The 27,249-nt window shown below is 41.0% G+C and overlaps 1 protein-coding gene across 1 annotated transcript in view; it reads left to right on the forward strand.

Annotated features, from left to right (window-relative positions):
* Positions 1-573: 573 nt before the first annotated feature.
* kcnh1b (potassium voltage-gated channel, subfamily H (eag-related), member 1b) overlaps positions 574-27,249 on the forward strand; it is a 237,164-nt gene continuing 210,488 nt past the window's right edge. Inside the window, exons 1-6 of the mRNA XM_026172009.2 lie at positions 574-1,173; positions 4,933-5,056; positions 5,159-5,265; positions 12,916-13,044; positions 18,635-18,753; positions 19,497-19,889. Coding sequence (XP_026027794.1) covers positions 1,101-1,173; positions 4,933-5,056; positions 5,159-5,265; positions 12,916-13,044; positions 18,635-18,753; positions 19,497-19,889 — 945 coding nt within the window. The 5' untranslated portion in view covers positions 574-1,100. The remainder of the gene's footprint in view (positions 1,174-4,932; positions 5,057-5,158; positions 5,266-12,915; positions 13,045-18,634; positions 18,754-19,496; positions 19,890-27,249) is intronic.

The raw sequence follows: 27,249 nt of genomic DNA on the forward strand, positions 1-27,249 counted from the left end.
CACTAGTACTCAACACCTGTAGAACTAATAACACGTAGGCTTCATTTTGTGTTAAATATAAATCTATTTTATTTCACTCTATTTCTCCTTTGAGAAGATCAGTAAATTGCAGTTACACCAACATGAATAAATAAATTCACAAACTGAACATCTTTTAAACATACTTTCCAGATAAGTTGCATCTCATGTGAATGTGTTCTTATGCATTCAAGTATTCGCTCGTCTATTGTAAGACACATATGATCTTGGGTATCATCTGATTCTTAATCCATAAAGTTCAATCTCATGTCGACCCAGCCTTTGCAACTATCACAGCCGAAATTGTGGTTTATTAAAATGGGACAAACAGACAAATGGCACAGCTGTCGTGCCGAAAATAAATGCGCACTATCACAATATCATAGTGCCTTTTCCAGTTACGATCACATGGCCGCAAACTCGGTACAGTAGAAATGCGGTATAGCTTACAAACGTAGTCCTTGTGCGTGTGTGTGTGTGTGTGTGTGTGTGTGAGAGAGAGAGAGAGATTTCACTGTATTTCTACGTTTTTTCACTTAGAAAAAACGGTGAACCTGGCTGAAGACTTGAAAACTATTTCTCTTTGGAAAAGCGAGCGAAATCCCTCACCTCGGGAAACCCAGGTGCAACACTTTGAAGCACATTGGTTCCGTTTAGGTGGCCCCACTTTACATTTTCAGCATAAAGTAAAAAAACAACAACACACATTTGTTTTCACTACAGGTGCAATTACTTACTGTGGTACGTTTTCTTAATACCGAAATATTATGTCTGCAGTGTTTTTAATTACAATCAGTGACGTGATGATAATGTAATGCTCACTGTATAAAGCATCAATACGCCTCTCTCACTCCTCTGGCATCCACCCTCTCTCCCCACATATGTTTGAAGCTCGCTCTATCACAGCCAGTCTCTGGCCCATCTCGAAGCTTGTGCAGCAATAATCTGCCAATAGCGAGCCTGCTGAGGTGGGGAGAGAGCGAGCACAAGCACATACTATACAGCGTGCGAAGCTCGTGTTTATATGTAATATGTGAGCGGCAGGAAGCAGCTCGCTCTGCTCATTGCAGAAGGACGGCAGGATGGCGAGAGGACGGCGGGGTCTCGTGGCCCCTCAGAACACGTTTCTAGAGAACATCGTCCGCCGGTCCAACGGTAAGATACGATCCGGTTCTGATCTGTTCTGCACCTGGCTTCAAATGGTGATAATATATTTCTTATATATAATGTTTTGTGATTTTGTTGCTCATTTCGCCTTCAGGCATAGCCACATAAACACACACGGGCAATTGCTAAAAACCTAAGTAGTACTGAAACCACAAGTAATTATGGTTTAAATTTATTATGGTAGCTCTTTACTTTCAGTGATGGCTATTCCTCTCTCTCTCTCTCTCTCTCTCTCTCTCTCTCTCTCTCTCTCGCTCTCCCTCACTTTCCCCACACACACACACACACACACACACATATATATATATATATATATATATATATATATATATATATATATATATATATATATATATATATATATATATATATTCACACGTTGTAACAGTTACAAAAGGCACATAGGCTCCTTATTAACAAGTAGGGGTAAGGCAAATCAATTTCATAGAGCAAAGTTTATTAGATAAACAACTACCAATTTAGAGCTGCAGAGAATAAAAACAAACTAAATAGCAGGGCTGACAGTACCAAACCGTTAAGACACTTTATTAATAAACATTACTTTAAAGGACCAGGTTCACTGCCATGATGCTGCCCTTGGTTAAAATAGCAGCTCAAGAAAATAGTTAACTAAAATGGTGGAGACTAGCCACTTGAAGGCAACCTACAGGGAGGAGGGACCAAGGGTGCCACCAATCACTCACCCGTGCAATCTTTCTGAAATCCTCACTGCCACTCTCACTGCAACTTAAATGGCCCGTTATACTTGTTTCCCGGTATGTACACTCCAATCCACAAAAGGGAATTCCACCAAACGTGCCTAGCCCCCCTCCCCCTGCAAGCAGCTGTGTCTTCACTAAAGAAAATTAAAATAAACATGCATATCAAGCAATACAGAACACAAAATTCAGGAAATATTAAATACAGGAATACAAACACACACACACACCGTTTAAAATACAATTATTAGCAGTACAACTAAAAGCATGATTAAAATATAACAAACTGTTAACACTAAAGCACTATAGAACAAGGAACCAATCGATGCCAGTCAAACACAACAGCAACAAAGCAACAAAGGGTACAAGACAGCAGCGGTGTGTAGGCCTGTAACAAGAGAAAGAAACCAGTTATCCAGGGTCCACCCTACTTCTAAAAACAAAGAAAAGTACAAATGAAGTCACATCAATAAATAATATGTACACTATAAAACTAAGAAAATTTTCTAATTGTTACTCGCTGCTCTCTATGGGCGTATTTGCTTTAACTAAAGCCACACTAATCGGGGGGAATAATTATTTTACTAAATCACAGCCTGTATAGTAAAATTCTACATTTACCTTTGCTGTAAGCTAACATTACCATCACACCTCACTGAATTGAATAAAATTACTCAGCTGCCTTAATTCAAACTGACACTACTCTACATTTATAATAATAATAATAATCAGTTTGTGGTTCCAAGTTTCACAAGAAACAATTTTCTTGAATGTTTTGCAAAGTACTGGTTGTTAAAGTAAATCCCTTTTTTGCTGCTAGTGCTCTCTCAGAAATGCCCAGACTTGTCCCATTGTTGCTTATACTAGGAAATGTAAATGTGCTGCATTGGTATCGAAAAGATACTTGCAAAATGGATGGATGGATGGATGGATTTTTTTTTTTCATATCACCAGGCACTAATTTAAATGCTAGGAAGTTCCTCTAGACATGCTTTGAATTACACCAGCCATTATTCAGTAAAAGGGGGTAACTGCATCTCTAATTATATATTAACAAAAGACATTCATGAAGACTCAAGAAGGAATGCAGCACACTAAATCCAGTGCCAAGACCATGACCGTGCTGGAAAAGATAAGCAACTTTAATGACTTGAGTTTTCATTCATTATATTTATATGATGTCAATTTAAAACAGTCACTTCAAGGCACTTTTATATTGTAAAGACCCTAAGACAATAATAGAAGAAAAATAGAGTACTTAGAGGAAGATGTCCGTGAAGGTTATCAGTCATCCAGGTCATTGTAGTCAAAGGAGCTTGGAAAGAAAAGCATCTGGACTTTTTTAAGTTGCTTGAAGACGTTTCACCTCTCATCCGAGAAGCTTCTTCAGTTCTATGGTCAAATGGTGGAGAGTCCCAGATTTAAGATCTGTGGAAGTAACCCACCATGAGGGACAATTGACCCAATAATGATCCTCTACCTAATCACATGAGCCAAGGTGTGAAAATGGGTGTAGGTCACAATCAGCCAAGGTTTCGGGTGAGCTCATTGTGAAACCTAGCCCCACCCTATCATGTGATTTCCTGAGGTCAGATGGCCCAGGATGTGAGTGGGCGTTAAGGCGTCTGGGAAGGGATCTCAAAACTGGATTATAGATGGCAGACAATTAGTGTCGTAAACCACCGCCTGAGAGCAATGAGAGGCGAAACGTCTTCAAGCAACTTAAAGAAGTCCAGACGCTTTTCTTTCCAAGCTCCTTAGAGTACTTAGAGGAAGTAACAAGCAAGACAGTATTTTCCCCATAGTAGCTTCTTTTCATTGCCTTCGTGTTAAATCCAGAATCAAATTTCAACGTCCTTCTCCTTATGTAAGGTCTTGAATAATCAGGCCCCATTTTACCATCCATATTTTATCTGTGAAAAGTGCTTTATAAATAAATGTTACTTACTTAATTACTTTCTTAGCCTCTGGTTCCTGAGGTAAAAGTAGAATGTGGGGCAGAAAAAAAAGAGTTTTTCTTTTCTGCCGTCGCCTTATTTCCTCATAGAACATCTGATTGTTGGGGGTGGGATGGGAATCAAGAACCAGTTCCCAGGAGTTCAATTCCTTTGAACTGTTAGTCTGTGTGCCTGCTCATTGATTCCACTTGCACTTGTACTACAATCAGCTGATTTTGGCACATTCTTAAAGGTGGATATAGACATTACTTTTATTTTTAATTCACAAAAGGACAAAAATACAAGAGTAAGTGGAACCTCCATCCAGGACAAACACATTTTGCTGCCAACACAAATTCGGCTCTTTGCAAGTACCTGCACAGACAACATGCTAACACTAAGCTAGCTAAAAACCTAGATTGATGTTAAAGCTGAGTGAATCCCATCCCTGGTCCAGCAACTAGACCCTGAACTTCAACAGGTAACAAACAAATCAGTAAGAGAATCAATAAGTAATATCACTTATCCATATCAATAATAATGGTATTGGAATTGATAAATTCTTATTAATTCCCATCCACTATTAGAGGTTTCCCCTCTGTTATCGGAGGGTCCCAACCTTACAATAAAACGCACGTGGAGGACACTGTTGTGATTTGGCACTTTATAAATTAACCTGAATTGAACTGAATTGAAAAATGACTGTCTTTTAATAGCACAGGTATTAAGTGTAGGCCAGTTGGTTATTAAATAAAAAGAATCATCAGAATTAGTTTAACATTGATTTTACAGGTGTAAAAGTGAGGCAATTATTTATTAGTTTAATTTACCACTTAATTGATTAGCAATAATTACTTACGTAATAGTTAGCTTAACTTAGCTTCTCTATTGGGTTTGGTGCTATTGAACAACCAAAATATTTTATCAGAATAATGTGGACTCTGGAAGGCTGCAATGGGCATTTTTTAAACTAGTTGTTGTAGCCCTCGTGAAATGTGGAGAAATATTGTGTATGCTGGATTCATATAATTTTTCAGTCATGTGATGTTGCGAAGTAGGGCAGACTATCACTTATTGGTTTCTGTGGTCAGATACCAATTTTGTGCTGGGAAACGCTCAGATCGTGGAGTGGCCTATCGTCTATAGCAATGATGGCTTCTGTAAACTCTCTGGCTACCATCGTGCTGAGGTCATGCAAAAGAGCAGCACCTGCAGGTACCACAACACACATGGATACCACCGCATGGATTATTGAGGACTGATTGTCTCAAGTAAATGTGTACTGTATCAATGCAAATACTTGGTTTTCCTCTGCAGCTTCATGTATGGAGAGCTGACAGACAAGGAAATGAGTGAGAAGGTTCGACAGACCTTTGAGAACTACGAGATGAACTCTTTTGAGATTCTGATGTACAAGAAAAACCGTGAGTATTTAATAGTACTGGATATGACCGTGTAAGCTGCATCCAAAAATGTTTGTATGAACTGCTTCCTCAAAAACCCAGATACCTAAGGATCTCAAGAAATCTAGAAATTGTATATATGCTAATCTGGGACACACCATGCTAAAAGCTCAAAGCCTTTTAATTACCTAGCCAGGGGTCAGCAACCTTTAACACCCAAAGAGCCATTTGGACCTGGTTTCCACGCAAAAGAAAACACTGGGAGCCGCAAATACTTTTTGACATCTAAAATGAAGATAACACTATATATTGTTTTTTTTACCTTTATGCTTTGTGTGAACAACTAAAGTAAGTAAAGTTTATTTATTAAGCGCTTTTCACAGACAGGCAGTCACAAAGCGCTGTACACAAATATTAAAATAAACAATACAATCAATAGACATTATACACAATGTAAAAGATCAAATGTAAATAATGTAAAGAATATAAAATACGTAGATCAACAAAAGGCTTGTTTGAACAGAATATTTTTTAACTGCTTTTTAAAAGAATCCACAGAGCAACTAAGTTGTGTTGCTTATGAAATCCATGAAGTGCTACAGAGAAAATGACATTTTATTCATGTAAATAACACATTTTGAACTCTTAAAGAAATATAACAAAAGGAAAGACACCCAGCTGAACTAAAATGATCCAGCAAACAAAAGCTGTTGTGAGCCGCCACCCTTATATCGCCTTTGGGCTTTTGGAGCCTTGACCTGACTTTTAAAAAATAATTTGAAAAAAAAGCACTATGCTGCAAAAAAAATTTGATATTTGCAAAATTCTGCCTAAATATGTATTTTACCTGGTTAATGTGTGTGGCGGGGCGTGGTCTGCAGCGCCGCTGCAGGGGAGGCAGACGCACCTGAGCGGGACCCGCAATCACGCCTCGCTGCCTTAAAGTCTGTGCCCTCTCTGCTGTTGAAAAGCTACAGCTGGCTGTATGCGTCAGCAACCGTGTGTGAAAAGTGGTCAATAAAGAGATGCTGAAAAGCATGATCATGCAAACATCGTCAGGTCTGCCGTGATATGTTTACAATAAGACTTATGGTCCCGAACCTCTGCGCACAGCGTCTGCAAATCGGGGCTTTCATCTTTACGCAGGACTGTAAGCTGTCGTCTGTGAGGCGTGAGCGGTGTTTGTTTTTAACGTAGTTCACGGTGGAGAACAGCTGCCGACATAATGTGGATCCGAAGATCCACGATTGGCCTACCTGGGGTTGAAAGTCTCGATAAACGCACAGCGTTTCGGCGGGTACACCGGCTTCCGCGAGTGTGACGCTTATTTTGAGCAATGAAAAAATAATAAGATATAATTTTATTTTTATATTTCAAAATCACAATAATCTTCCAATTTAGAACTACAAGTTAAAAAAAGAACTAAACACAAATAAAATACACTTCAGCTAAATACTTATAATTTATTTTCCCAAACCACCCGGAGCCGCAAAATAAAGACTAAAGAGCCGCGGGTTGCTGACCCCTGACCTAGCCTATTACATTTGCAAACAACTTTTGCCAGTAAAAAAAAAAAATGTATTTGATAAAGAATTCAGAAGGTGAAGGTTCCTTTATTTTTTATTTCTGTGTTTTTATATATTTTTATAAGCATAACACCACCTAAAGCAAACTTCACACATCATACAAAATAACTTAGTATTTAACAAGACTTTGGTTTTAAAATGGTATTGATTCTTCTAAGTTGTAAGATTATACTAAACAACTTTCCTTTTTGATAAAATTTATGGTTGGATCAGGTGACCCAGAACACTTGTTTAGGTATGCTGCAATAGGTCAAGGCTGCTGGAGGCTGCATATCAACAAAAAAACTGGGCTTTCTTGGCTCCCATGTTATCTTTTTCTCTGTTGGTGACAAGTTGTATAGTTAGGGGTTGTTTTGTGTAAAGGATCAGTGAAAAAAATATTGTTCTTTTTTTTCTGCCTGGATAGAAAGTTATCGGTGAAATTTAAATCTCTCTATTTGGGAGCAAATAACATAATTAGAATAGAAGATATCAAGCTAATGCCACTGAGCTATGTATAGCTGCAGATCGCATACGTTTACTTTTCAAATTCAAAGCTTGAAATTGGTCTTTCCATGGGATGCAGCATTTAACATTCCATTTTTAGGCACTTGCCATTATTGAATATTTCTTTGTTGTAACAGTGCTTCTTGGCAGTAGATTTTATACCATTGGAAAACACATTTCCTCTAAATGGTGTAACATTTATAAGGAAATTTAATTGGTTTGTTGAGCAGCAGAGTTGAGTATGTGGGTTGTATCAATGAAAACCTTGGCATATCATCTCTGCCAATGCCAAACAGGTTATTTTCCAATTGACTCCTTTTTGGTGGTTGGATGATTAGTCTAAAGAAACAAGACATATTAAGAGTTTAACAGTTTATTCATCCTCACTCATGCTCAGTGGCGGTCCTAGCCTGTTTGGTGCCCTGGGCGAGCACTAACCTCTGCCCCCCCCCCCCCCCCCCCCCCCACACACACACACACACACACACACAAAACATGTTAAGGATTGTACCATTGTACCGAATTGGTGAATTGTACTGGATTGCACACACACACACACACACACACACACACACACACACACACACACACACACACACATATGAAGAGAGAGAGAGTATGCATAGTAGCATAGTATGCAAATGATTACCAAACAGCCATCATAATTTGTCATACAATGAGAACAGGACAATTCAACAATTGACAATGACTAATTAATATTAAAATCTGTAACATAATGTATTGTTTGGAGTTTAGTCTGTTACTGTTACTATTTTTACCATTTCTTCTTGGAACAACTGTAACCCATATAGTGTCCTTAGGGATTAATAAAGATTCTGATTGTTTCAGGATACATGACATAATCCAATGACACATCTGCTTACCTGTATCTTTTGCTCGTTTCTCCTCCTCTTCTTTTCTCTTTTTTCTAAACTGAGGACCTGATGGCTTTGAACTTTTCTTGTCCATCTCCCATTGGTTTTAATTTTGCACTCCAGTATGAACACCCATCCCCCAACCTGAGGATCACCACAACATAACCTTCACCTTAGTTCACAGATTCACTTTGTCTAGGGTTTATTTCTGGGATTCCAGGATTCAAATCATGAATACATAATGGATTTGGATTTACAACATTATGAATGAAATGTGCTCTATTTGGAAGCAGCAGGGCCCCGTCCCCTTTTGACGGGTTGTGGGTGAGACTTTAAATCATCAAACTATAAATTATAAATTGTTATTGATCCCTTTACCCCGAGTCCTAAAGTGTGTATTTATTTTCTTACTCTTCTTCTTCTTATTGTTTGTTTACTTGCACTGCTGTAACAGGAGCCTCGTCGTCTCGTCTCTCTATATACTGGACTGTATGTAGCGGAGATGACAATAAAGTTTACTTTGACTTCAGCAGCGAGCAGGTGCACCGAGGGCTCTCGCGCTCACTTTTCGCTTATAGAATTTCGAAAAAACATCGGTGCAAATTGTAAGTCTGTATCATGATGTCTGGTGTTTTCGTGTTTGTTGGTTTGTTTTTATTTTGTGTTATTTTGCGAGCTGGTTATTAGATGCTGCTCCAGCCAGCCGGAGAATACACCACCCCCCCGCCCTCTCCTCCCTGTGCCGCAAGCAGCAGGCGCACCTCGCAAATGGAGGGCGCCCTTACTCCCAGCAAATGGGCGATAGAAAACCGGTCGGTGCCTATGCCATTCCCAATATGCGCTGGCATGATGTCAGGGCAGCATGAGTACGAGCAATTTTTTTTTTCCTGATGCCTGTGATGCCGCCCCCCACCACGATGCCGCCCCGGGCAACCGCCTGTGTCGCCCGTATCAAAAACCACTACTGCTCATGCTGGCCAGCTTGCTGTGGGATGGCACCCCAGTGTATTGGCCAATCTGGCACAAGCAGCACACCCAAGGCAATCCCATAAGTGTTCAATAGCACTGAGATCTGGACTGCAGGTCCGTTTTTCCATCCTCTCCACTCCACTTCAGGGTTCAGTGCTAAGACCACTTCTCTTTACATTACACATGATTCCATTAGGCAGTATCATTAGAGAACATAGCATATGTTTTCATTGCTAGGTAGATGATACCCAGCTTTATCCATGAAGACAGACACCACACACACCAATTAGCTAGACTATAGGAATGTATTTAAAACATAAAGACCTGGATGACCTGGATTCAGATAAAACTGAGGTTATTGTGCTCTGCCCTAAAAAATTTGAAACATGGTTTCTAACCAGATACTTACTCTGAATGGCATTACCTTGGCCTCCAGTAACAGTGAAGAATCATTTTTAAATGAATCTTTTTTGACCACAGTATGTTCTTCAGTGTGCATACTGTATTAAACTGTTTTCTTTTGATTGCACAATATGTCTAAAATTAGAAATATTTTGTATGAGAAGACTACTTTATGCATTTATTTCTTCCAGGCTGGACAATAATTCATTATTGTCAGGTTGTCTTGAAAACTCCCCAAAAAGCCTTCAGTTGATCGAAAATGCTGCAGCAAAAGTAATAATATATAAATAAAACTGAATTGAAATGAATTCAACTGACCACTGTAGTAGGGACCATGCTTACAGTTGCTGTGTATCATGCACCAATCAGCTACCTAATTGTCAGCACCTAGTGTAACAGTATACAGTAGAATCAGCTGCTCGGCATTGGCAGAGAAGGTTTGGCAACTGTGCATTTTCCATTTTCATATGTGTTTTCCTTACAAATGTGGCACAATGTAGGGGGAAATAAACAGGCTTTCCAACAATATAAGAAGAAGGATGGTTACAACAAAGATAACTGACCAAACACCAGGGCTGGTCTAGCATACCAGGCATTTTCCCGGTGGGCCATCGCACTTTTGGGCCGATGTGCCAGCCTGAAGGGCTGCTGCGTAGCAACCGTACAAGCACTGATAGCAGCTCGTTGGTTCATTTTCATTACTGACAGTGGATTTCCCAATTAAATCTCTCAATATGACCGGCGCCTCCCCTACCTTCGCTGTTGTCTCACGTTTCTTGTAGAAAAAGTTTAGTGTGGAAGAAGTGGCAAACAAAAAAAAAAACAGGCCCCACAGTCACAGAAAGCTGCTGCTGCTAGCACCAAGCCATCCTGTTCTATCCTGGTATTAATGTAATAGGGCTGCAGAAAAGCAGATGCCAATACAGATCACTGGTGCATCTCAGGTCCAACATAGAGACAGGCAACAGTCCACACCCTTACAAGATCTAACACTTATTTGTCTTTCCTCAACATTTTTCTTCTTTTTTGTGAGAATTCATTTATCATTTTTCTTTTTGTTTTGTTTTTTTGCCTGTTCTATCCAGCACTGTTTCAATCAGCATTATTGTCTGAAGGCCAAGAAAAAAGCCCATCAGATTGCTATAGTGGTCAATTTGACTGTCATAGTTTATTAGTTTATTAGTTATTTGAGATGTTCCGAGAGAGGTGGAGTCTAAGACCCCACTCTACACATAGACAAACAGGCACACACTCAGATACAAACAAACATACATTCCCACCCCCATTTCACATATACTCAGCAGCTGGTGTCAGCACAGCCCCTCCCAAGAACCCTCAATGTCTACATGTATTTAAAATTGAGAGCACCAGCACCAGAGGTGAAGCAAAATAAATAGACCGTCTTTTGGACGCCCATCCCCAAGGCCCAATATGTATGCGTCATGAGAGTGGAAGTAATGTGAGCCTCTAAGTGGTGGAATAAAATTGAGGCACAGGTGGCCTGGAGAGGAAAAAGGACATATGCCTCCCCTGCACCTCAGTGACGCACCTGTACCTCAAGGCCCTGCATGTGTGGTGGTGTGAAGGAGCGGGAGAAGAGATGCAATTGCGGATGGGGCGGAAAGGATTGGCAGTGGGGGCAAAGTACCCTATTCTTGGAGCCAGCTCCCCTGCTGACCCCCATGGGCATCCCTGTTCCCCGAAATCTACCAAGGGCAGGGGGCCTGGACCAATCCAGACCAGGGCCCACAGCAGCAGCACCACCAAGCCCCATAGAGCACAGGGCGGCCCACCTGTCCCCACCGCAGAGGACAAACAATGCCCACTCTACATTCAGTCAACTCTCAGACTACATAAGACAATAGACACCAAGGTTAGGTTTATCCGCCACCTCTGCTAGATCCCTCCCACTTATAGAAGCAGCTTCTGCTTCAATCAATCAATCGATCAATTAAAACAGAATATTATGGATTTCAAAATCTTATTTGGTTTTCATATGTACCTATTTTCAATGATATCAACTTTAATAGCAGGAAATTAACTCTATACATATTCTTTTTTTCTATTGCCAAATTTTTCAAGTAACTTATATTTGACAACAACATAAAAAAAACCCATGAAATTCTGTTTTTGGTGCTACCCCCCAATATTTGTATGTACCCCTATGAAAAAATTCTGGAGGCACCCCTGCTAGTACCAACTGTGGAGAAGTGAAGAAGAGATGGAGAAAGTGAAATTAATGTGGTAAGAAAATAGATGGAGAAACATAATTATGAAGGGAGAGTATCACAGATTACCAACTTGTTTCAATCAATCAAACAAGATGAAATATATACATATATACATTACATATATTGCCGTCTGAACTAGAAATGCCAGGGCTTTTTTTTTTTGTCCCATTTCAGCTCTGCCAAACACAAATTTCCTTACATTTTATATATTTATTATGGGGGTCTTGAGGCAATTGTTGTGATTTTGCGGTATATGAATGAATAAACTTTAATATCTATACACAAACTCTTGTAGTAAAATGACAATTGGAGAATTTCTATGTGGATGATGAGTAAATTTAAACTAGTGATTAGCTAATAATATGAAAATCTGCAGTATTAGTATTTGATAATGAAAATAAATTTCTATTCTACTTATCCACTGAAAAATTCACTTGTCCCTAACAGGTAAACAAGCTTCAGTATTAAGCCCTGTAGTGTTCTGTTAGTATTATTGTAACCTAACAGCAATTTGGAGTCTTCCACTGGACTGTAAATTAGGGCAGGCTGGGGAGCAGTTAAATAATGTAGTGATATCCAGATGCTGTAACAAATTATATTGTATAGACAAAAAGGATTAGCAGACCTTTGTATGCATATGACGTGGTAGTAAATACATTACATTGCAAGTGACTAGCAGGTGTATATACAGCTTTAGGCATAAAGTTGTTGATTTACCGATATAGCAGTGGGTTACGGTGCATGTGATCACTCACTGAACTTCAGAGAGTGTGAACAAAAAACATTTAGGTTGTAGACCGCGTACACACAATATTATCAGATGGTGTTGATATCAGAATTATATTGTTTAAAAGAACCTTTTTGTACAATAAATTTTTTAATTGGATATTTAAAATGGAGTGGTCCCACCAATGGTTACTTGAATTTTTGACACCATCATGTCAACATGCCAATGCCCAGAGGAAATGTAGTACTACAGTGAAACAGTACAAATCACAAATAAATTGTTGTCTACTTGTTATTCTTTATTAAATTTTATTTTAATTTTGCATTATTATATTTTCCTTGTTGACAGATTGTTGTTGTGAGAAACAGTGCTTTACTTCCTGTTCTGTTCCGCAGGGATGCCAGTTTGGTTTTTCATGAAGATTGCCCCAATCAGAAATGAGCAGGACAAAGTTGTCCTGTTTCTCTGCACTTTCAGTGACATCACTGCCTTCAAGCAACCGATTGAGGATGAATCTTCTAAAGGTGGGTTGGTTCCAAAGTGTGGGTAATCTTGACAGAGATAAAAGACAAACATAGAAAAGGCTGAAGGAACAGAATAGGAGCACACAGCTGGATTAACCTAAGGATATAAAAAACAGAAACTCAAAACTGTAGACTTGAAATAACAATATCAAAGGAAATTTTACCAGGTGTAGGGAAAAAATAAACATAGACATATAAACATTAGGAAATGGCTGACAGCTCAATTCCAACAATACATAATCCTCTTTCAAATAAATAAAACTCTAGAAAGAACCAAAAACCCCAAAACTCATAACATAGACAGCCCCAACAGCAAGTGTGCCAGAAGTGTAAAAGGGTCAAAAAGCTATTATCCTATAAGGATCACCTTAGCCTTCATTTGCATCCACTCAAAGTCATCTACTGAGCATAAATATTTACTATATTGAAGAAGAAAGACGTGTAAAAGTATTGTGAGCTTACTTGGGAAAAGTGACGAGACAGAAATCTCAAATATGAACAGGAATTCATAAATACTGATGTATCACCCTGTTTCAGAAAATCATTTCTTCTGTTGACATTTGGGCATTTATTGAAGAGGAACAATGCACAGAACTCTATAAGCCTCAGCCTTAGGTAAGGTAAATAAATAAAAAAATGGCAGTGGTGCCACTATCGAAACTTTGGGGCATTACTGGAGATTGACAATTCATCTCTTCTTCCACAACATCGCAGGATAAAATACTGTCCTTACTCAAGAGTACACTTTAGCTAACTTTCAGAAGAGTTGATTCTGTTAATCTGGACATAGTACTTTCAGTGTTTCCTTACTTATCCAAGCGACTTCTTTGGTTTTAGCTGAATGCAAGTTTCCCCAACCTTATAGAGAGTACATTTGTATGATTACTGAAACTAGCACCACTGACGAACGATGGGCTGTGAGGTCAGTTTCTTGATTATTAATATGCACATTGTCATGATTATTAATCAACAACCACTGATCATGACATGCCGTGAGTACCATTCACAGAGAGTTGGGGAATGGCTGCAATCTCAGCATTGCAATATAGTAAAAGATGTAACGTCCTCAATTCAGAGATAGTCTTTCCCCACTTCACGTAAATGGCCTCCTTGACTCCTTGCTCAAACTACTGTTCCTCTCTGTCCAGGATGCGTGTATCCTCATCTTGGAGTATACATGCATATGTATAAAATTCACCTCTCCCCCCTGTGGATGGTCTTTATCCTTCAAGCTCAGGTCCTCTGCAAGAGGCCTGGGAGCTTTAGGGTGCTGCACAGTGTCTTTGCTGTTCTTAGGACTGAGCTGCTCTGGACAGATCTCGGATGTTGTTCCTGGGATCTGCTGGAGCCACTCACCTAACATGGGAGTCACTGCACCGAGTGCTCCGATTATCACTGGGACCACTGTTACCTTCACCCTCCATATCTTCTCAAGCTCTTCTCTGAGTCATTGGAACTTCTCCAACTTCCTTTTTCCTGATGTTGCTGTCATTCGGTTTCACTACATCTATCACAGGGGTCGGCGTGCGGCTCTTTAGTCGTTATAGTGCGGCTCCTCGTGGTTTGGGAAAATAAATTAGAAGTATTCAGCTGAAGTGTATTTTATTTATGTTAGTTCTTTTTTACCTTGTAGTTCTAAATTGGAAGATTATTGTGATATTGAAATATAATAATAAAATTATATTTTATTATTTTTTCATCACTCAAAATAAGCGTCACACTCGCGGAAGCCGGTATACCCGCCGAAACGCCGTGCATTTATCGAGACTTTCTTTCTCACAACAGTTTTTGTTTGCTGGATCATTTTAGTTCAGCGTCTTTCCTTTTGTTATATTTCTTTAAGAGTTCAAAATGTGTTAATTACATAAATAAAATGTAATTTTCTCTGTAGCACTTCATGGATTTCATAAGTAACACACCTTAGTTGTTCACACAAAGCATAAAGGTAAAAAACAGTATATACAGTGTTATCTTCATTTTAGATCTCAAAACGTATTTGTGGCTCCCAGTGTTTTCCCAAATGGCTCTTTGGGTCTTAAAGGTTGCTGACCCCCCTAATCTATCACTACGGCCATTTTCCTCTGCTTCTCCACTACTACTATGTCTGTTTGGTTAGCCATCGCCATTTTGTCTGTCTGTGGAAGTCCCCAGGATCTTAGCTAGGTCATTCTCAACCACCCATTTTGACCTCGGGACTTCCAAGCCATATTCGGCACAGATGTTTCTATATACTATGCCGGCCACTTGGTTATAGCGTTCTATGTATGCCCTGCCTGCTAGCATCTTGCACCCTGCTGTTATGTGCTAGATTGTCTAAGGGGTATCTTTACACAGCCTGCACCTGGGGTCTTGCCCGGTGTGATAGACCCCAGCCTCTACGGATCTTGTGCTCAGAGCTGGTTTCTGTGGTGCCATGATTAGTGCCTCTGTGTTATCTGTCAGTCCAGCTTTGTCCAGCCACTGGTAGGATTTATGGATGTCAGCCACTTCCTCTATCTGCTGGTGGCACATACCGTGAAGGCATTTGTCCTTCCATGATGGTTCCTCCTCTTTCTTGGGTTTCTGCTGCCTGAGGTATTCACTGAGCATGCAGTTGGTCCTGGCCATTTTTCTGATGTACTCATGAATGTTTGTTGTCTCATCCTATACTGTGGTACTGACACTCAGTAGTCCCCGGCCTCCTTTCTTCCACTTAGTGTACAGTCTCAGGGTGCTGGACTTGGGGTGAAACTCTCTATGCATGGTCAGGAGCTTCCTTGTCTTGATGTCAATGTCCTCTACCTCCTTTGACCAGCTTATTATTGCAGAAGGGTATGTGATCACAAGCAGGTCGTAGTTGTTGATAGCCCGAATGCGGTTCTCCCATTCAGTTGACACCTCAGGACTTCCCTGACCCTGCAGGTATTTGTTGGGTTCAGTTTTTCTAGCAGCCTCTTTATGGTTCCCATTTGCCTGTGGGATTCCCAGGTACAGTGGGGCAAAAAAGTATTTAGTCAGCCACCGATTGTGCAAGTTCCCCCACCTAAAATGATGACAGAGGTCAGTAATTTGCACCAGAGGTACACTTCAACTGTGAGAGACAGAATGTGAAAAAAAAATCCATGAATCCACATGGTAGGATTTGTAAAGAATTTATTGGTAAATCAGGGTGGAAAATAAGTATTTGGTCAATAACAAAAATACAACTCAATACTTTGTAACATAACCTTTGTTGGCAATAACAGAGGTCAAACGTTTACTATAGGTCTTTACCAGGTTTGCACACACAGTAGCTGGTATTTTGGCCCATTCCTCCATGCAGATCTTCTCGAGAGCAGTGATGTTTTGGGGCTGTCGCCGAGCAACACGGACTTTCAACTCCCGCCACAGATTTTCTGTGGGGTTGAGGTCTGGAGACTGGCTAGGCCACTCCAGGACTTTCAAATGCTTCTTACGGAGCCACTCCTTTGTTGCCCGGGCGGTGTGTTTTGGATCATTGTCATGTTGGAAGACCCAGCCGCGTTTCATCTTCAAAGTTCTCACTGATGGAAGGAGGTTTTGGCTCAAAATCTCACGATACATGGCCCCATTCATTCTGTCCTTAACACGGATCAGTCGTCCTGTCCCCTTGGCAGAAAAACAGCCCCATAGCATGATGTTTCCACCCCCATGCTTCACAGTAGGTATGGTGTTCTTGGGATGCAACTCAGTATTCTTCTTCCTCCAAACACGACGAGTTGAGTTTATACCAAAAAGTTCTACTTTGGTTTCATCTGACCACATGACATTCTCCCAATCCTCTGCTGTATCATCCATGTGCTCTCTGGCAAACTTCAGACGGGCCTGGACATGCACTGGCTTCAGCAGCGGAACACGTCTGGCACTGCGGGATTTGATTCCCTGCCGTTGTAGTGTGTTACTGATGGTGACCTTTGTTACTTTGGTCCCAGCTCTCTGCAGGTCATTCACCAGGTCCCCCCGTGTGGTTCTGGGATCTTTGCTCACCGTTCTCATGATCATTTTGACCCCACGGGATGAGATCTTGCGTGGAGCCCCAGATCGAGGGAGATTTTCAGTGGTCTTATATGTCTTCCATTTTCTGATGATTGCTCCCACAGTTGATTTTTTCACACCAAGCTGCTTGCCTATTGTAGATTCACTCTTCCCAGTCTGGTGCAGGTCTACAATACTTTTCCTGGTGTCCTTCGAAAGCTCTTTGGTCTTGGCCATGGCGGAGTTTGGAGTCTGACTGTTTGAGGCTGTGGACAGGTGTCTTTTATACAGATGATGAGTTCAAACAGGTGCCATTCATACAGGTAACGAGTGGGGGACAGAAAAGCTTCTTACAGAAGACGTTACAGGTCTGTGAGAGCCAGAGATCTTCCTTGTTTGAGGTGACCAAATACTTATTTTCCACCCTAATTTACGAATAAATTCTTTACAAATCCTACCATGTGGATTCATGGATTTTTTTTTCACATTCTGTCTCTCACAGTTGAAGTGTACCTCTGGTGCAAATTACTGACCTCTGTCATCATTTTAAGTGGGGGAACTTGCACAATCGGTGGCTGACTAAATACTTTTTTGCCCCACTGTACTTGTAGCTGGTAAGCAAACTGAAGGGGATCCTGATGTGGCCTGACAATAGGTCAGAGCTGGTCAAGGATAAGTCTTTCCAGTGTCTTCATGACATGGGAAGTTAGTGCCACAGGTCTGAAATCCTGGGGGCCACTGGGACCCCAGTGTGTCTCATTCCCTGTGCGTCTTTGGCACAGGAATGAGGCATGATGTCTTCCACAGCAGTGGGACCCTCTGCATACTCAGACTCATCATGAACAGTTTATGAAGGACTCCACAAAGCTGGGTCTTCAAGACCCAGCTTTGTGGAGTCCGAGTGCTGGTCTTGAAGACACAGGGACTCACCCCATCTGGACCAGCAGATTTTCTTGAGTGGAGTCTTCTCATTAGTCTCTGAACCCGGGCATGAGTGAAAGTGATAGGTGGGGGAGGGGTGTCAGAACTATTACAAGGGGCAATGGTGCCAGGTGGTAAGAGAGCGAGAAATAGTGGTGTAGCTGTGTATTACACGCTGACTAGAGGCAAGTCAGAAGGGTGGTGATCATTCATTGCAGTGATGAATCTGTTGAAAAACACATACAGCTCATTAGCTCTGTCCTCACCGCCCCCAGCTCCTCTGCTGTTAATTGGCCCGAATCCAGTGATTGCCTTCCACACCTTTCTCATGCTGTTCTGCTGGAGTTTCCAAACCAGCTTTCTCTTGTAATTGTCTTTAGCCTCTCTGATCTTGCCCTTCAATAACAAATGAACCATTCTGACCATTCATATACCTATCAGTTGATGTTCCTATACTTTGGGTCATACCACTACGGTTTGCTGTCATGGAAAGCTATCCGTCTTTAACATTAAATGGTTGGAATATTTAAAATTGTTTAAAAAAAGGAAAGAACCAAACCAACAAAACTAGCCTACTATGGCTAACTGGGTTAAACATTAGTTGCTTCAAAATCCAGCAGTGTTTTAGTCATTCATCATGTTTAATGTTAAGATAAGTTTTCAGTGTCTTCATGCTGTTGTGTTATCTCCTTGACAGGGTGGGGTAAATTTGCTCGTTTGACTCGTGCACTAACCAGCAGTCGAGGAGTTCTTCAGCAGCTTGCCCCAGCAGTCCATAAAGGAGAGAATGTTCATAAACATTCACGCCTGGCAGAGGTAACACCATTTCCCCTACAGTAAGGTCTTTTTTCTCCCTAATGAAAAAACAAACAAACAAAAAAAAAACACTGGGATGGGGTACTGCAAGGGTTGAAGAGGTGATTATGAGAATGTGTGCCAGGCACAGTAGCAGGAGGGCAGGCCACACAAAGGACACACATTAATACAGAAAACCAAACAGGGAACCCAGGAGTAAAAAGAGTTGTAGAAACATCTTTTGTCACACATCAGCCATGTATAGAAGATAGAGGATTATGAGCTCATTTTGTCAGTTTGCTGAAAAAATTATCTGAATTAAATTTGTAATAGTCACCATGCCAAAAATAGAGATAAATACATCTAAATAACAAGAAGAATTGTGCTAAGCTAAAAGGTTTGTTGCCCCAAAATAAGTTTTTAAAAATACTTTATCATGTTTGTTGAACTTCTACTAAGTCAGGTACTTCTGGATAATTGCTGAATGTTATGTCTTACTTACTATAGGACAGAAAATACTGTAAGATAGCTCAAATGTGCTGTTTAGCAAAGTATTTCAGTCTCAGGCTGGACAGTTTCAGGTAAAAACAAGTTGTACTATACTGCATCGCTTATTCACATTATGGTAATATATTCTTTCTGCTTTTAAGCCCAGCCTAACTCTTTTGTGTGTGTGTGTGTGTGTGTGTGTGTGTGTGTGTGTGTGTGTGTGTGTGTGTGTGTGTGTGTGTGTGTGTGTGTGTGTGTGTGTGTGTGTTTTGCAGGTTCTCCAGCTGGGTTCAGATATCTTGCCTCAGTACAAACAGGAAACCCCAAAGACACCACCACACATCATTCTCCACTACTGCCTTTTCAAGACCACGTGGGACTGGGTTATCCTCATCCTGACATTCTACACTGCTATCATGGTGCCCTACAATGTCTCGTTTAAGACCAAGCAGAACAATGTCACCTGGCTGGTGGTGGACAGCATTGTGGATGTCATCTTCCTCGTGGACATTGTCCTCAATTTCCACACTACGTTTGTTGGTCCAGCTGGAGAGGTTATCTCTGATCCCAAACTAATTCGCATGAACTATGTCAAAACCTGGTTTGTCATCGACCTCTTGTCCTGCTTGCCTTATGATGTTATCAACGCTTTTGAGAATGTGGATGAGGTTTGTAGGGATTTTTATTATAATTTATTTAAGATGAATGCTATGTTTTTACATCCTCTTTGTTCAGTCATGAGGTTGCAGTCATGATTGAACACTGGGTTCCTGTCACAGACCAGATTTAAAACTAATCAGTGTGTAGTACCTAAGATGAGCAGACTTAATAAGCTGTTCAGTGCAACTGAGTCTCTTGGAATTTGGGGATATTTTAGGGACATATGTTGATGATGTTTTAGATTGAAAATAACTACTGTGTTTAATTATCAATGAATCTATTATTCAGCTCCATTCAAATCCAAAGGCATTTGGTTGATTAAGACTTTCCATAATCATAACAGTATTAAATGATTATAAGTGATTTGTAACCTTTAGCAATTCAAATCACATTTGTTGAGAATGAGCTCTTGTTATGCAAATCTTTGAAACCAAAAAAATATAATTGGCTGATTTATGTCATGTTTGGGTTTGACCAGCAAATAGAACTCTTTAGAATTTGAATATTCTTTGGGTTAAGACTGGAAGTATTTAGCCTAGTCTAATTTTTGATTGAGGGAGAAACTGGAGTTTCTAGAGAAGACACATGAAAGCACAGTGTATACAAAGCAAGATGTAATGTATTATCTTTATAACAAGTTTCCTATGTTATGCACAGGCCCTTAAACTTCAGCTTGTAGAATCAAAGCTCAAACATAGAGGTGGAAGTGTGATGATTTGGGTGTCCCTTGACTAAAAGAGATATGACAGAATTTTGCTGAGAAAACGCCTATGGGAGCAGCTATATTTTGACTTTTCGTAGAACAGAGTGCCGGCTTCCAACTCATATTCTTTTATTTGTGTTTTCTTTCAGCATTAATGTGAGAGTGCAGCTACAATGGATTTTTCATCTCAGAGACTCACTTTATTTTTTACTTCATGTGTTTTTAAGTCTTTGCAAACTGGCCTGAATTTTAATTTACTCAAGCAGTTTGCTACGAACCCAATTCCACAGAGGACTTGGGCTTATTTAATGCATAGTAACTTCTCAACAGAAAATATACATATAAAATGTAACAGTTATAAACTTCCAGTTTAACATAGGCTTACACACAGCTAACAAGTTGGTTACTCTTTTGAGACCTGCATATATGTGTCTTTCAGAAAGACATCAATGTTAAATACTATAGTTTAAATAATCTTTGGTAGTGAGGAACTAGTTTCTGTAATGCATCAAATTTCTGTGTGTCTATTTTTGATTTTTTGATAGCCAACTCTTCCTACACAGTCAGGAGTTGCGCATCTGAACTTGGCACATAAGTCCATTATAGGCCCTTGAAGACTCTGAAGACCATGTCACATATTATCTTGTCATTGTCCTGCATAAACTGTTCATGATGAGTCTGAGTATGCAGAGGGTCCCGCTGCTGTGGAAGACATCATGCCTCATTCCTGTCATTGCGTTGTTGACAATTGACAGGCAAGCGGGCTAACAGTTCCAAGGAATTCCCATCCTTACTTCTTATTCCCTTAGGTGGATTGGGCATGCAACCTTTTTCCTGCTCAGAACCATGGCCCCTATATTGGAGGAGTTAATTCTAATTCTTCACACGACATTGTAGAGGCATGTCAACCAAGGCAGCCCTACATCATCCAGGGCCATCTGGAAGTCAGGGTCTATTGCATCCACCCCAGGGGCCCTGCCACCAAGGAGTTAACAGCCTCAGTAACTTCGGCCCCACTGATAGGGAAGTCATCCCTGTCATTCCCACCCATATAGAAAAGAAATAGTAAAAACTTACATGATTTACTCATGAAAGTGGCCACTTTCTCATTACTTTCATATATTGTTTTAGTAAGTATCCAAAACATACAAGTTTCATTATATAATTTTTCACTCTTGTATGCTTTTCATACAAGTTTCACACAAGACAGATACAAACTTTATAAGATTTATATATATCTTTTCCATATGGGCAAACTTACCGTCTGAAATTTTAGTTCCGCACATCAAATAATTTTCAAGAAAATTTATTAAATCTGTGTATATTTGTCATTTTCAAAACCTGGATCACTTGAATCTCAAATCATCAGGTTTTTGGGGATGAATCTTCTAAAGGTGGGTTGGTTCCAAAGTGTGGGTAATCTTGACAGAGATAAAAGACAAACATAGAAAAGGCTGAAGGAACAGAATAGGAGCACACAGCTGGATTAACCTAAGGATATAAAAAACAGAAACTCAAAACTATAGACTTGAAATAACAATATCAAAGGAAATTTTACCAGGTGTAGGGAAAAAATAAACATAGACATATAAACATTAGGAAATGGCTGACAGCTCAATTCCAACAATACATAATCCTCTTTCAAATAAATAAAACTCTAGAAAGAACCAAAAACCCCAAAACTCATAACATAGACAGCCCCAACAGCAAATGTGCCAGAAGTGTAAAAGGGTCAAAAAGCTATTATCCTATAAGGATCACCTTAGCCTTCATTCGCATCCACTCAAAGTCATCTACTGAGCATAAATATTTACTATATTGAAGAAGAAAGACGTGTAAAAGTATTGTGAGCTTACTTGGGAAAAGTGACGAGACAGAAATCTCAAATATGAACAGGAATTCATAAATACTGATGTATCACCCTGTTTCAGAAAATCATTTCTTCTGTTGACATTTGGGCATTTATTGAAGAGGAACAATGCACAGAACTCTATAAGCCTCAGCCTTAGGTAAGGTAAATAAATAAAAAAATGGCAGTGGTGCCACTATCGAAACTTTGGGGCATTACTGGAGATTGACAATTCATCTCTTCTTCCACAACATCGCAGGATAAAATACTGTCCTTACTCAAGAGTACACTTTAGCTAACTTTCAGAAGAGTTGATTCTGTTAATCTGGACATAGTACTTTCAGTGTTTCCTTACTTATCCAAGCGACTTCTTCGGTTTTAGCTGAATGCAAGTTTCCCCAACCTTATAGAGAGTACATTTGTATGATTACTGAAACTAGCACCACTGACGAACGATGGGCTGTGAGGTCAGTTTCTTGATTATTAATATGCACATTGTCATGATTATTAATCAACAACCACTGATCATGACATGCCGTGAGTACCATTCACAGAGAGTTGGGGAATGGCTGCAATCTCAGCATTGCAATATAGTAAAAGATGTAACGTCCTCAATTCAGAGATAGTCTTTCCCCACTTCACGTAAATGGTCTCCTTGACTCCTTGCTCAAATTACTGTTCCTCCCTGTCCAGGATGCGTGTATCCTCATCTTGGAGTATACATGCATATGTATAAAGTTCCCCATTCGCACCTGTGGGCGGTTAATCCTTCAAGCTCAGGTCCTCTACCAGAGGCCTGGGAGCTTGAGGGTCCTGCGCAGTATCTTAGTTGTTCCTAGGACTGCGCTCTTCTGGACAGAGATCTCCGGGACAGAGATCGCCGATGTTGTTCCCGGGATCTGCTGGAGCCACTCGCCTAGCTTGGGAGTCACTGCACCTAGTGCTCCGATTACCACTGGGACCACCGTTACCTTCACCCTCCACATCCTCGCGAGCTCTTCTCTGAGCCCTTGGTATTTCTCGAGCTTCTCGTGTTCCTTCTTCCTGATGTTGCTGTCATTCGGAACCACTACATCGATCACTACGGCCGTCTTCTTCTGTTTGTCTACCACCACTATGTCTGCTTAGTTAGCCACCACCATTTTGTCTGTCTGTATCTGGAAGTCCCACAGGATCTTAGCTTGGTCATTCTTCATCACCCTTGGGAGCATCTCCCATTTTGACCTCGGGAGTTCCAGGTTGCTCAAGAAATGCTCTTTGCTCTTTTAAAGGGAGAGTACCTAGCCACTGGTACAGATATGTAGATGAAACCTGGGTCAAAATCAAAACACGAGAAGTGGAATCCTTCATTGCTCACATTAACGTTGTGGATAAAAACATCAAGTTCACCAGGGAAGACACAAAGGATAACTGTTTGCCTTTTCTGGACTGAAGAGAATGGAACCCTCAACATTGAAGTTTACCGGAAGCCCACACACACACGGACCAGTGCCTCCTCTTTGACTCCCACCACCCCCTGGAACACAAACTTGGAATAATCAGGACCCTACATCACCGGGCAGAGAATGTTCCCTCTAAGCCTGAAGGGAAAAAGAAGGAGCACACACATGTAAAGGAAGCGCTTAAAACATGCGGCTATCCTAGATGGGCTTTCATCAAGTCAGCAAAGAGGCACAGAGAAGAAGATCAGACACTAGGGAAGATAAGAAAGAAAAACGCAACAATATTGTCATCCCCTATGTAGCCGATGTATCTGAAACACTAAGAAGAGTCTTCTCCAAGCACGACATCCCAGTGTACTTCAGACCCCGTAACACACTCAGACAAAAACTGGTTAATCCCAAAGACAAAATTCCTAAACACAAGCTGTACAGTGTAGCGAGGAATGCCCAGACCTCTACATTGGAGAGACCAAACAGCTACTTCATAAACGCATGGCACAACACAGAAGAGACACCTCCATGGGACAAGACTCGGCGGTCCATCTGCATCTAAAGGACAAGAGTCAGTCTTTTGAGGATGCCAATGTACACATATTTCGGACAGAGAAGACAGATGGTTTGAAAGAGGATTAAAAGAAGCCATTTATGTCCACTGTGAGCGAATGTCTTTGAGCAGTGGTTTACGGTGGTTTACGACACCATCTATAATTTTGAGATCCCTTCCCAAACGCCTTAATGCCCGTTCTGAGATCCCTTCCCAAATGCCTTAATGCCCTCTCCTGGGCCTCTAACCTCAGGAAATCACATGATAGGGTGGGGCTAGGTTTCACAACGAGCTCACCCAAAACCTTGGCTGATTATGACCTACACCCAGCTTCTCAGATGAGAGGTGAAACGTCTTCAAGCAACCTAAAGAAGTCCGAGAACGGTCATTGTAGTCTACGATGACAGAGAACCTGCACAGACAGGTAGGTGTACAGTTTCGCTAAACCAAAAAGACTATCATGAGAAAATTTTGTCACTGCTTAGTGACGAAAATACATATGAGTCCCTGAAACGAAACCACGGAAGTGACTACAGGAGGAGGGTGATAGACCATCTGAAGCAGTTAGAACAGGACAATGCTATTGACCGGACCTCATACCACAGGCTATACCCAGAGGAATCTACACCAAGTCTGTATGGTTTACCGAAGATACATAAATAGGATGCACCTTTAAGACCGATTGTCTGTATGATCAACTTGGTTATGTCTGTGAAGGTTCTCAGTCATCCAGGTCATCGTAGTCAAAGGAGCTTGCAAAGAAAAGCGTCTGGACTTCTTTAAGTTGCTTGAAGACGTTTCGCCTCTCATCCGAGAAGCTTCTTCAGTTCTAAGGTCAAATGGTGGGGAGTACCAGATTTAAACCTAGTGGGAGTGGTCTTCAAGCAACTTAAAGAAGTCCAGACGCTTTTCTTTGAAAGCTCCTTTGATCAACTTGGTTACCTATAACATCTCTTATTTTCTGGCTTTGGTCCTCAACCCGCTGGTAGGCAGCTCTGAACACCACATTCAGAACCCCTTGGATTTTGTTGAGAAGGTGAGAGATGTCATTATGGAGGCACATGAAACCATGGTCTCGTACGATGTTACATCTCTCTTCACTTGCATCCCAGTCACGGAAGGGAGGTAGTTCGTAAGAGATTACAGGATGATCCCAACCTCAGCAACAGGACCACTCTCCGCATTGAAAAAGTCTGTTTGTTTTTGGAACTGTGTCTTCATTCCACCTATTTCACATACAAGGGTCAGTTCTACAGGCAGAAACATGGGTGTGCCTTGGGTTTCCCAGTTTCACCCATCATGGCAAATTTTGTACATGGAAGAAGTGAAAAAGAGGTCTTTATTTTGTCTACCTTGGAACACCACAAAGTCATTGGTTCAGGTATGTGGATGACACTTGGGTGAAAATCAGGACGTACCACAATTCACGGATCACATTAACTCGGTGGACAGACACATCAAATTCACCAGGGAGGATATGAAAAGTGGCAGGTTTGCCTTCTTAGACAGTGAGATCTCCATCAGTAATGGGGGACATCTAAAAGTCGATGTGTACCGGAAACCTACGCATATGGATTAGTATTTAAGGTTTGACTCTCATCATCCACTGGAGCATAAATTGGGTGTCATCAGGACACTACAACACAGAGCAAACACCATCCCCACAGACACAGCGGGCAGAGAAGCAGAAGAACATCACATCAAGAAGGCCCTGAGTAAATGTGGTTATCCCAGCTGGACATTTGTCAAAGCTGGGAAGGCTCCTAAAGAAAGCTCCAGCCGATCCAGGAGATAAGGATAACCGCTGACGAAGCGAAAACCTGTAGTGATCCCATACGTGTCAGGAGCATCGGAACAGTTGAGACATATTTTTTCTAAACACCGTGTCTCTGTGGGTTTCAAACCTCAAAAAATGCTGCGCCAAAAATTGGTCCACCCCAAGGATCAGGTCCCCCGACACAAACAGAGTAACATAGTGTACGCTGTTAAGTGCCAGGAGGATTGCCAGGATTTATACATTTGGGAAACCAAACAACCTCTGGCGAACCGAATGGCACAACACAGAAGAGTTACCTTGTCAGGCCAGGACTCTGCAGTCTATTTACACCTACAGGCCAGTGGACACTCTTTCAATGATGAGGATGTACACATCCTGGACAGGAAGGTACGCTGGTTTGAGCGCGGAATCAAGGAGGACATTTACGTGAAAAGGGAATCGAGGAGGGGGCTTCTGTAAGCCATCTTACAGTGCTGTGATTGCAGCCATTCCCCAACTCTCTGTGAATGGTATTCATGGCCATTGATCAGTGGTCTTTGATCAGTGGTTGTTGATCAGTGGTCATGAGAATTTGCATAATCACGATGAAGGAACTGACCTAAGTGCAGTCGAAAAAACCCTCAAGTGCTATCATGAAAGTGGCTCACATGAGGACCGCCCCAGGAAAGGAAGACCAACAGTCACCTCTGCTGCTGAGGATAAATTCATCTGAGTTACCAGCCTCAAAAATTGCTAGTCAAGAGTACCTCAGATTAGAGTTCCAGTAGCAGACACATCTCTACATCAACTGTTCAGGGGAGGCCAAGAAACACAAGGAATGTACATTAGACCAGTGGAAATCTGTGCTTTGGTCTAATGAGTCCAAATTTGAGATGTTTGCAACCATGCATATGGAGACCATCTCCTCACACAAAGACACTGTGTCTTTGTGTGAAGGGATGGTCTCTATTTGCATGGTTTCCATCATGAAGCATGGAGGAGGAGGTGTGATGGTGTGGTCAAACTGTTGGGGATTTATTCAAAAATGAAGGCACAATGAGTCAGCATGGCTAA

Source organism: Astatotilapia calliptera, chromosome 6 (genome assembly GCF_964374335.1).
Source record: "Astatotilapia calliptera chromosome 6, fAstCal68.1, whole genome shotgun sequence".
Classification (NCBI taxonomy): Eukaryota; Metazoa; Chordata; class Actinopteri; order Cichliformes; family Cichlidae; genus Astatotilapia; species Astatotilapia calliptera.